The 12,635-nt window shown below is 42.4% G+C and overlaps 1 protein-coding gene across 2 annotated transcripts in view; it reads left to right on the top strand.

Moving 5' to 3' along the window:
* Positions 1-12,635, top strand: part of RASGRF1 (Ras protein specific guanine nucleotide releasing factor 1) — a 127,017-nt gene that overhangs the window by 101,136 nt on the left and 13,246 nt on the right. For both annotated transcript variants that reach the window (XM_073569009.1, XM_073569008.1), the window contains exons 20-21: positions 5,503-5,563; positions 10,235-10,338. In XM_073569009.1, coding sequence (XP_073425110.1) covers positions 5,503-5,563; positions 10,235-10,338 — 165 coding nt within the window. The remainder of the gene's footprint in view (positions 1-5,502; positions 5,564-10,234; positions 10,339-12,635) is intronic.

Genomic DNA, 12,635 nt, shown 5'->3' with positions numbered 1-12,635 from the left:
GTGCTTTCGTCCTGTGCATTTGGTATTACTATAATGGGTATGTGTTCTATCTGTGAAAACCAAGCATAGAACATATACGTGAAAAATGGACATTCAATGAGGCTGTAAGTCACACCAGGCAAAAATTCACTCAGTTCATTCATTGATCCATGTGAAGGGATCAGGTTAGTGTAACTTAAAGGGAACCAGTCACCATAAAATGCAATCCAATCTGCAGGCTCCATGTTATAGAGCATAGGGATCTGAGCAGACTGATCTATAGTTTTCAGAGAGAACTATCAGTGACTGACAGCTATCTCTGCATGCAGACTTATACAAATACTGCTGTCAGTCATTGAGAGGCCCGCCCACAAGACCAAAAATACCAAAGAGTAGAGGATTAAAGGGGTTATCCATGTTTGGCATGTGACTGCAGACTAGTGAATTCTCACAACTTGCAGTGACTGCCAACTTCTGTGCCAAACCTGGACAACTCCTTCAAATGATTAATACAAAGGTCAAAGGAGTATTGCATCTCCAAGATCCTATTTCTCTTTCCAGGCATTACAGGACCTAAGGTATCCATGTTTGCGACCACTGTTATAGTGACAGCTGGTTGCTAGTGGTCGTAACCATGGATACCTAAGGTCCTGCAATGTCTGCACGAGGACAACGTAAATCAGAAAAACTATACTACGTTCCTAATTGGAGGTATTTGCTAATATTATTGATGAGAATCTCATCACAGAAAAATAAGAAGTAACATGTCATATCTGAGAACCTGGTCATAAAAACACACAGACTCTGACGTGGATTTCTCTTGAAAACCAAACTGGATCATTATGCCTCAAAAAAATCTCTTAACCCCTTTCTGCCCTGGGACTTCCCAGGGACGGGATAGTACATCACTGCTATCAGCGGCACCCACGTGGTGAGCGCCGCTGATCGCGGCCGGGTGTCAGCTGATTATCACAGCTGACACCCAGCACAATGTGTCAGGGGCTGTCACGGACCGCCCCCGACACGTTAACCCCTTGCACACCGCGATCAAACACGATCGCGGTGTACCGGGGGGTAAAGGGAAGCATCGGCAGGGAGGTGGTTCCCTCCGTGCTTCCCTGAGCCCCCCACAGCAGCGCAATGTGCAGCGCTGCTGCGGGGGGCTCCTTCCCTGCAGGTCCCCGGATCCAAGATGGCGACGGGGGCCTTCGGGGGCCTGCATGGAGCTGGCTTCCTCAGTGCCTGCAAAGCGCAGGCAAGAGGAAGTCTGCAGCAGTGCCTGTGACAGAGCGCTGATCTGTCACAGTGATCTGTGATGTGACAGATCAGCGATCTGTCACAGGACAGTGATGTCCACCCTGGGACAATGTAATAAAGTTAAAAAAAAAGTGTAAAAATAATTTTAAAAAAATCGCTTAATACATTAAAAAAAAAAAATAAAATAAAATATTCCCTAATAAATTCATTTTTTGGAAATAAAAAAAAAAACAATAAAAGTACATATATTTGGAATCGCCGCGTCCGTAACGACCTGCCCTATAAAACTGACCCATTAGTTAACCCCTTTAGCGAACCCCTTAAAAAATGACGCAAAAAATAATGATTTATTATCATACTGCCGTACAAAAAGTGCAATAACGCACGATCAAAAAGACGCATATAAATATCCATGGTACCGCTGAAAACGTTATCTTGTCCCGCAAAAAAAGAGCCACCACACAGCATCATCAGAGAAAAAATAAAAAAGTTATAGCTTGCAGAATAAAGCGATGCAAAAATAATTATTTTTTGTATAAAATTTTTTTTATTGCATAAAAGCACCAAAACATAAAATAATGACATAAATGAGGTATCGCTGTAACCGTACTGACCTGAAGAATAAAACCGCTTTATCAATTTTACCGCACGCGGAACGGTGTAAACGCACCCCCCAAAAGAAATTCATGAAACGCTGGTTTTTGTTCATTCTGCGTCCCAAAAATCGGAATAAAGAGCGATCAAAAAATGTCACGTGCCCGAAAATGGTACCAATAAAAACGTCAACTCGTCCCGCAAAGAATAAGACCTCACATGACTCAGTGGGTCAAAATATGGAAAAATTATAGCTCTCAATATGTGGTGATGCAAAAACTATTTTTACAATAAAAAGTGTCTTTTAGCGTGTGACAGCTGCCAAACATAAAAACCCGCCATAAATAGTAAATCAAACCCCCCCCGTTATTACCCCCTTAGTTAGGGAAAAAAAAATTAAAAAAATGTATTTATTTCCATTTTCCCATTAGGGTTAGGGCTCGGGTTAGGGCTCTCCAAACGCAACATGGCGTCTAATCTCAATTCCAGCCAATTCTGCGTTGAAAAAGTCAAATGGTGCTCCTTCCCTTCCAAGCTCTGCCATGCGCCCAAACAGCCTACTCAGGACAAATTGCAAAACAACTTTTGGGGTCCAATTTCTCCTGTTACCCTTAGGAAAATAAAAAATTGGGGGCAAAAATATCATGGAGTTTCCATAGTTTAGGTACATCAGGGGCTCTCCAAACGCACATGACACCCGCAGACCATTCCATCAAAGTCTGCATTCCAAAACTTCACTACTTCCCTTCTGAGACCTGACGTGTGCCCATACAGTAGTTTTCTCCCACATATGGGGTATCAGCGTACTCAGGGCAAATTGGACAACAACTTTTGGGGTCCAATTTCTCCTGTTACCTTTGGGAAAATAAAAAAATTGGGGACTAAATTATGTTTGTGGAAAAAAATATGATTTTTTTATTTTCATGCACGGGCATTATAAACTTCTGTGAAGCCCTTGGGGGTTCAAAGTGCTCACCACACGTCTAGATAAGTTCCTTAGGGGGTCTAGTTTCCAAAATGGTGTCAGTTATGGGGGGTTTCCACTGTTTAGGTACATTCGGGGCTCTCCAAAGGCAACATGACACCCGCAGAGCATTCCTTCAAAGTCTGCATTCCAAAACGTCCCTACTTCCCTTCCAAGCCCCGACGTGTGCTGCCCATACAGTAGTTTTCTCCCACATTTGGGGTATGAGCGCACTCAGGACAAATTGGACAACAACTTTTGGGGTCCAATTTCTCCTGATACCCTTGGGAAAATTAAAAAATGGGGACTAAAAGATCATGTTTGTTGAAGAAATACGATTTTTTTATTTTCACGCCTGGGCATTATAAACTTCTGTGAAGCACTGGGGGGTTCAAAGTGCTCACCTCACATCTAGATAAGTTCCTTGGGGGGTCTAGTTTCAAAAATGGTGTAATTTGTGGGGGGTTTTCACTGTTTTGGTACATCAGGGGCTTTCCAAACGCGACATGGTGTCCGATCTCAATTCCAGCCAAAAATGTCAAATGGCGCTGCTTCCCTTCCGAGCTCTGCCATGCGCCCAAACAGTGGTTCCCCCCACATATCAGGTATCAGCGTACTCAGGACAAATTGCACAATAACTTTTCCAGTCCAATTTCTCCTGTTATCCTTGGTAAAATAAAAAAAAATTGAACCTGAATTATTTTTTTTGTGAAAAAAAGTTAAATGTTCATTTTTTTTTTTTTAAATATTCAAAAAATTCCTGTGAAGCACCTGAAGGGTTAATAAACTTCTTGAATGTGGTTTTGAGCACCTTAAGGGGTGCAGTTTTTAGAATTGTGTCACTTTGGGTATTTTCTATCATATAGACCCCTCAAAGTGGCTTCAAATGTGATGTGGTCCGTAAAAATAAAATGGTGTTGCAAAATGAGAAATCGCTGGTCAACTTTAAACCCTTATAACTTCCTAACAAAAAAAAATTTTGGTTCCAAAATTGTGCTGATGTAAAGGAAACATGTGGGAAATGTTACTTATTAAGTTTTTTGTGTGCCGTATCTCTGATTTAAGGGCATAAAAATTCTAAGTTGGAAAATTGCAAAATTCTCAAAATTTTCGCCAAATTACCGTTTTTTTCACAAATAAACGTAAGTTATTTGAATTAAATTTTACCACTAACATGAAGTACAATATGTCACGAGAAAACAATGTCATAATCAGTGGGATCCATGGAAGCGTTTCAGAGTTATAACCTCATAAAGGAACAGTGGTCAGAATTGTAAAAATTGGCCCGGTCATGAACGTGCAAACCACCCTTGGGGGTTAAGGGGTTAATGTACGCACAGTGTCTTTCATGCACCTGCAGACGCGCACCATAAAATGAACAAAATGCACAGCAGTGTCAAAACAACACAAAGGGAAAACTCTGTTTGAACCATAATCTTGCGACCATTGGCCTTCCCGCGAGTTTTCCCAACCAGCTCCAAATTTTGTTTGCACCCTTTGGGAATATTCACACTGAATTTTTTACGTAGGTTTTTCTGGCTGAAAAATTCAAGGTATAAAACCTGCTTCTAAAACACTCATGGATATTGGTAGTTTTGTAAGATGATACATTTTTGTTCTGTTTACATTCAGTCTTTGATGCATTTTTTCAGTGTGGATTTTGATGTGTTTTTTTATTATATGGGGTGTAACAATGGAGTGCCTTTTTTGGCATCTTTCTTTGAAAAACACACGTTAGAATGTATCCAAAACTGCTCCAGACAGCGGGATGGCTGATTCGCCAAAGCTCCGGCCACCCATGGCGGGCCAATTATTGCACCATTCTGAAACAAAATCATGGCGGCTTCTCTGTCGGTCTTGCGGCACCTCTGCCGCCAGTGTCACCCACTGTGTGCTGTTAATTATAGGGTCTGTGAATCACTAACAGCACACTTATGGCTTCGGGGTGCTTTCTGTTTGCTGTCCTTGATCAACATTGCAATCTATAGCAGAAGTGTTGCAGTTTAATTTTTTTTTTCTATCACTGATGGTAAAACTGACACACTGATGAAACTCTGAACCAAAACTCTGATGAACAGCGGCTTGTGTTTTTATATATGAAAAAAACTAATGTCTGAATGAGGCATAATAGTATCTGAGCTATAAACATCACTTTAGCACTAATTAACTTTAGAGAGAATCCGTCAGCAGGTTTGTACTATGGATTCTGAAAGTAGCATGATGGAAGAGCTTAGCACCTGATTCCAGTGATGTATCACTTACTGGACTGCTTGGTGTAGTTTTTGATAGAATCCTTGTTTTCCCTGTTTTAAATGTAACTGTGGTCAGGATGGTGAGCTCTGTATAACCCCGCCCACACCCCTGATGGGCAGCAATGGTGGGGGTGGGGGATACACTCATTAGCTGGACTGTCCAGCACATGAGACCTAGTCAGGCAGTGATAATCTCCTGCTGATAAAATACTGTTGAATTGAAACTACAGTTCAGTAAGTGATATGTCGCTGGAATCAGGTTCTCAAAATCATGCTGCTCCCCGATTACATAGTAAAAACCTGCTGACGAATTCCCTTTAATTAGCCTGCCTATCCCATTTTACTAAAAACGGATCCTCTCTGCTGCAGTTCACCTGACTGTATATTCATCTAGATATTAACGGTTGAACAATCACACACAGGAACCTCTGCACTAACAATTTGTTCTATTGGCAGCACATTGACACAGGAGGATCCTGGAGACAGTCAGGTCACACTCGAAGAGATCGAGCACATGGTAAGTCTTGTCTAGTTCATGCACTGTTGAAGGGAATGTGTCATCAGAAAATTACCTAATATTTAAATCAGGTTTTTGTATTAAATGTAATTTTTTTTTACATATTACACTCTATATTGACCGCTATGCCAGAGCTGTGTTTTTTTTTTAATAGATGCAGACAAATTCTTACATAGACCTTTAATGATGTCTATGATATTTTTTGTATTTGTGGCAGTAGTGTAATTTGTGCTTTTCATGCCATCGATATTGGGATCCTGGGCAGAATCTTAAAAGGGAACTGTACGTTCAATAAACTTTGCAGAAATCCATTGTCATGGTTCAGGACAAGATTTCCTTCCCCGTTCTGGATTTGTTGGGGTTAACTTTGTATGGCCTTTCTTTGGTTTGGGGGGCGCTATTTAAACCTACTTTCAGGCAGGCTCTTTGTCAGTGATACTTCTGTTCTTTGGCTGAGCAGCTGACCCAAGTTATACTTGTGTATACCGTTTGTTCCTCTGTGTGCTTGTACCTTGTATGATTCGGCTTGTCCCTCGTTCTGTGCCTGTATCATGATTCTGTACTACTGAAATCTCTCCGGTCTCGACCCTTGGCTTGTTTCCTGACTTACCCCTCATCTGTGTCTCTGGCTACTGTGTTTCCCTTTCGATTACTGAACTCGGCTGTCCTGACTATTCTCCCTGCGGTGCCAGCTTTCACTCTACCTCTCTCGCACGAGTGGTTGGCTCCACCTCAGGCCACTCCCTCGGTGGTCACGTGTCCCACCAGGTCCTGCTCTGGTGTGGCTTTGCGCACAGTGGTGGCTGCACACTCCTACACGAGACTGCTACCCCCTCTACAACCCTACCTCTAGTGCGTACACTTGTCACGGTATGTCTGGCTCTGCGTGACGCGACCCGATGATCGGTTGGTCACAAGACAGACAAGGGGACACTGGGGAAACAATTACAATGGTGGGCCCTATAATAGGGAACGGGAAAGTGGACACCTCCTGCACTCTCCTAAGGAAGAGCCCTGACTCTCCTCATGTTCCCTATACAGGTTCTTTCAACCTGTCGCCCACCAGGATACCTCAGTACCTCACTTGCCCTGCACCTATCCCTTACTAGGGAACTGGCAAGTGCGGACACTGGTCCTCACCGCTGTACTAGTAAGGCTGGTTTCACATTTGCGTTAAAACAACGCTGCGCCCTGCGTCGTTAAGCCCCGCCCTGAGCCGGCTCCCTGCCCGCCCCATCCGGGATCACCGCCTACTTTCGCATTTGCACGCATGCGATCGGCGCACCCTATCTTTAGCATAGGGTGCGCAGATCATGCGCTGCCAGTGTGAAAGTAGCGTGCTGCGCACTTTTGACGGTGCGCCGTGCGCGCCGAAATGCAGCATGTTGCATTTCGGCGCGCACGGCGCACCGTCAAAAGTGCGCAGCACGCTACTTTCACACTGGCAGCGCATGATCTGCGCACCCTATGCTAAAGATAGGGTGCGCCGATCGCATGCGTGCAAATGCGAAAGTAGGCGGTGATCCCGGATGGGGCGGGCAGGGAGCCGGCTCAGGGCGGGGCTTAACGACGCAGGGCGCAGCGTTGTTTTAACGCAAATGTGAAACCAGCCTTAAACACCAGGGAAAACAACAGACAGGGAAAAACAAACAACACTTAGCTTGCTCTGCAGTCATGCACAGGACCGCAGAATCAGGCACCCGGACACAGCTTCCAGCAGAAACACAAAGGCTTCAAAAGCTGCAACAGCACTTTTCCAGATAGCTCCTCTCTTCAGAAAGGTTGGTTAGTGAATGACCAATATTACCAACCGGGAGCTGCAGCAGCTGATGACCTTTTATAGGAAGGAAGGGGGGTCACCACCTGCTGACTAATTAAAACTGTAGTAACACCAGCGGCCACCGGAGGGGGAAAAACCCAGCAGCCGACCAACTACAGTGGTAGTAACACCAGCGGCCACCGGGGGCAAAAACTCATATTAACCCCTGAGACCTGAAAGGAAAAAAGGTTTATAAAAGAGAATCCAGACTCTGCCACAGATCCAAGAATGGATCGTGACAACACTTAAAGACACAGTCAGTGTGTCTTTACATCCATAGTACAGGCGAAAATTACGAAACTCTGAAACTAGAAAAATCTGTTTTTTCCCCCAATTATCAGCTACTATTTCCCCTGCCTCCTGGACTTGTCATTCACTATGAAAAACGGTCTGCGGCTGTCATGTGACACATGCCTTGTATTTGCATATTTGCTTTCATGTGCCTACTAGATGGCCCCGGCCTTGCTCAGTGCATGTGTATTGAGCGAGGCCGGATAAGACTAGTCAGAATGTGGCCAGAATGATGCAAATCGCATACTTGATAAGGGGTTAATCTGCAGGTTAACAGCATTATTATGCTGGCTGGCACCTGCCGAATGCAGAGGGGAGAAAATTAACTTTATTCTTTTCACTCCGCCAGCATTCGGTTTCAATTCATAGGGGCGGGGCCAGTTCAGTCATCGCTCTAAGTATGCGGAGCGGTTCCTGTAGCCACGCCCCCGGTCCTGACTGACAACAGTTGGCGATGTAGAGCAAATGTCAGTCAGGACCGGGGGTGCTGTTACAACAGCTGCTCTGTATACTCTGAGCGGTGACTGAACCCACGGCACCCCTGCCTCCATGACTGAATACCGAATGCTGGCAGGAATGAAGTTCATTTTCTCCCCGCTGCATTCAGTTGCGTGCAGGCATCAGGCAGAATCATAATGATGTTAACCTGCAGATGAACCGCATATATGCAGGTTAACAGCATTATTTTTGGTGGCATGTTCCCTTTAAACTTCAGGGACATGAATCTGGCAAGTAAGGGAGCAAAAGGAAATGTTCAGCATCTACTGCTCTATTACCTGCTGCCGGCAGATCAGGCTCCATGTCTAATGTGACAGACACAATGACAATCTGCAGCAGCCAGTGAAAGCGAGGAGAAAAATGAGGAAAGGATTTACATCATGTAAGGAGATTAAATAAGATTAGAAAAATAGGCCTGCATTTTTTCTCCTCTCCATGTAAGATGCCTTGTTGTATAAGAGAAGTGGTGCGTTTGAAGAAAAAGCAGCCCTTACTTTCTAATCGTATATATCTATATCTATCTACATCTATCTATAAATATATAGATATAGATATAGAAATGTATGTATATATTATTTTTTTGAACACTCTATTCCCAGAGTTCTTAGGGATAAAAAAAAATAAAGTATAGATTGAGAGAGGGAAAAAGAAAAAGAGAGGAAGTACAAACCAATAGATATCCACAAATCAAATGCATGTTGAAATTTTACTAATTCTCTGAACATGGTGAATTTAAACAATTTGCTATTTAATTCATGCTACTTTTGCACATTGCAGAAGAGGCCAGGAGTGCAGCAGCCATGTTGTAGTGAATCTGCACCGTGAGAAGACGTCACAGCTTACTAATAGAAATGTGGAGAGAAAGCTATAAAACACTGATTAAACATTACAGATAGAGTGTGTGACAGCACAACAATGAAGAACAGCTACCATTGATTTACCTATAGTTATGTATATTGAGGTCACTTTGATAAAGATTACTAAAATAGTGTTTATAATAAAAAGCTGAATAATACTCACTTTAGTTATTCCCTGAAGATCACATGCTGCTCCTTGCGTCACCAAGCAGTCTCTGCATGCTGCTGCTTCCATTAGTGACTGCTGATTTTGATACAAAATATAATGGTCTGAAAGCCATTTTAAAGCCTACTAGTTTCCCAACACATTTTGAGATAGTTTCTCATTGGCCATATCTCATGACAATTCTTATTTAACCAGGTGAAAGAAAACGTTTAAAGGGAATCTGTCAGCAGAATTTCACACCCTAAACTATTTAAATGTGCATGTAGCTGTTTGAAAGACAAGTCAAGCAATACCTTTACATGGACAGTCCGCTGCTCCATTACTGAGAAATCAGCTTTTGAAATAATATGCAAATTAGGCTGAAGAGCGATTTGTAGATCTGAAGCCTCTGTCACTCCAGCTCTATTACTTGCCCAGTGTGGCCACCTCCTGCTTCAATTAAGCTCCCTTGCCTGAAGTCATACAGTGGAGAGGGTGCCAGACAAGCAGAAGAACTCAGCGCTGGGCAGGGAATAGAGCTAGAGTGATAGAGGCTTCAAATTTAGAAATAGCTCTTCAGCCTCATTTGCATATCAATTCAAACGCTGATTTCTCATCAGTGGAGGAACAGACTGGTTATGTTGAGGTATTTCTAGCCTTGTATTTGAAAGAACTATAAGCACATATAAATAATTTGGGGGTGAAATCTTGCTGACAGATTACCTTTAAACTCACACGCTATGGATTACTAGAACAGATTTACATATGATCTCCTGTTCTGAGTGATACTGAACAATTAGAACATGCATTAAGAAAAAGCTAGAAGGTATGAGGAATGATAACGCTCACAATTAAAGTCTGTTCCTATTGACCCGCTAAGTAATACATATATGGAAATTGTGGCTTCATGATATATCAGCCAGTGGATTACTCTGAAGGTGTCAGTAAGTCATAACTGTGATTTAATATCTGTGTAAATCTATATGTGGTGGATAGAAAACAGAAAATACTGACTTATCTGACCAGTACTGTGAAGGGTTCAGTATGCGTATACTTTGCAGGTTCTGAACACTCCGGTGGAACCGTTCGAGTCTCTCTCTGCTCTGGAGATTGCAGAACAAATCACGTTATTAGATCATCTGATTTTCAAGAAGATCCCATACGAGTGAGTCACACCAACCTATAATACCATAATAGGGCCCGGATTACTCCATATATACAAGAAAGATGTATATATTTGTACCGTGTTAGCCAGTAGATAGAAAAATATTCAGGATTGAGAGTCCTCAGTAGTTGATACCTTTTAATGGCTAACTGAAAAGATGGTAACACATTGCAAGCTTTCGAGACTACTCAGGTCTCTTCATCAGGCTAGACTAATACAAAATCTGAAGTCACATATTTATGCACAATACAGCCTAGAAAAAATGCAATAGATAAGACAAGTGACGTGAAGCAGAACTATCAATATGGGAGAGGGAGAAACATAAATATAAACATTGGACCAGTACATAGATAAGGAGTCCGAAACTTGAAACTTATGAAAAACTGAAACTTATAAAATTCATCCTCACCCACAATTACTTTGAATTTGAGAACAGGATCTATCTACAGGAGACTGGCACAGCTATGGGAAGTAAAATGGCTCCACAGTATGCAAATCTTTTCATGGCAAAGCTTGAAAGCGACTTTTTGTCCTCATGCCCCATCAGGCCCCTGGCCTACTACCGCTTCATTGATGATATTTTAATCATCTGGACGGAGTCTGAGCAACAGCTAAAGACGTTCCACGAACAGTTTAATCAATTTCATCCCACCATCAATTTAACACTCAACTACTCCAGTACTGAGATTAATTTTTTGGACACCATCATTAAGCTAAAAAACAATGAAATAGAGACATCCCTGTATCAGAAGCCAGTCGACCGTCCAACATACCTTAAATGGGACAGTTTCCATCCAAAACACATAAAGAACTCTATTATCTATAGCCAAGCCATCAGATACAACCGTATATGTTCCAACCCCATGGATAGAGACAAACACCTTGGTCGCCTCAAAAAGACCTTTTTGAATCAGGGTTACCATCCAAGAACAATTGAAAACCAAATTACAAGAGCCACCAGATTGTCAAGGAATCACCTGCTAAATTACAAAGCTAAAGAAGAAAATAACCAAGTGCCTCTAGTAGTCACCTACAACCCACATCTGGAGGTGCTAAGGGGAGCTGCACGGAAATTACAACCTTTACTACAAAAAGACGCCCGATTGAAATCCATTTGTCCAGACCCCCCACTGCTGTGTTTTAGGCAGCCCCCAAATTTAAGAAGCATCATTGTCAGAAGCTCCCTGTCCTCTCCAACAGCTGCAGGAACCTTTCCTTGCAACCAGAAAAAATGTAAAACCTGTCCATTTATAATGACCACGGACAAAATAAAGATCCCCAACTCACATCAGGACTACAAGATCCCAGGTACTTTCAGCTGCATTACATCTAATGTGGTGTACTTAATTATTTGTACTAAATGTCCAACTGGGGGTCTGTATGTGGGGGAGACAGGGCAAAAGCTTAGAACAAGGATGAATGCTCATCGTCACACAATAAGAGAAAAAAGAATGGATCTACCTGTGGCAAAACATTTCTGTATCCCTGATCACAGCAGCGTGGATATGAAATTACTGGTATTGAAAGGTAACTTCAATTCTCAGAGAGAGAGACGAGTTTGGGAGTACAAATTTATGACGAACTTTGACACTCTCAGTGCTGGAATGAATGTGTCGCATGGATTTATGTCTTTTTACATCAATTAAGGAATTTCCTTTTAAAACCGTGTGGGGGCATCACAACACAGAACTAGACCCCAATCAGAGGACCATAAAACATCCGGACTCCTTATCTATGTACTGGTCCAATGTTTATATTTATGTTTCTCCCTCTCCCATATTGATAGTTCTGCTTCACTTGTCTTATCTATTGCATTTTTTCTAGGCTTTATTGTGCATAAATATGTGACTTCAGATTTTGTATTAGTCTAGCCTGATGAAGAGACCTGACTAGTCTCGAAAGCTTGCAATGTGTTACCATCTTTTCAGTTAGCCATTAAAAGGTATCAACCACTGAGGACTCTCAATCCTGAATATTTTTCCATATATACAAGACGTCAGCTGTCAGTGTGCTGCAAACACTGTTTTGTCTTATCAGCCTGTAGTTGGGTAGCTTAGATGCAGAGTCAAAATACTTGACTTGCCCTTTAAAATTTACTAGTTATTGATTTTTTAACCCATAAAAATTAAGCTGAAGCCGGGAAGGTTTAGTCTATGGCTACATGACAGCTCTATCAACATGATTGTGGTGTCACATTGTAGCATTGTATTGTTGATAGTCAGTGGGGTTGTGTTGTGACCCAAGAACTATGATGTCCACCATGTGGCTATCACAAAAAAATCCAAGACTGTTTGCCC

This window comes from Dendrobates tinctorius, unplaced genomic scaffold (assembly GCF_039654945.1).
Source record: "Dendrobates tinctorius isolate UK_male_01 unplaced genomic scaffold, ASM3965494v1 ptg000022l, whole genome shotgun sequence".
NCBI lineage: Eukaryota > Metazoa > Chordata > Amphibia > Anura > Dendrobatidae > Dendrobates > Dendrobates tinctorius.
This window is presented reverse-complemented; position numbering and strand designations above follow the sequence as displayed.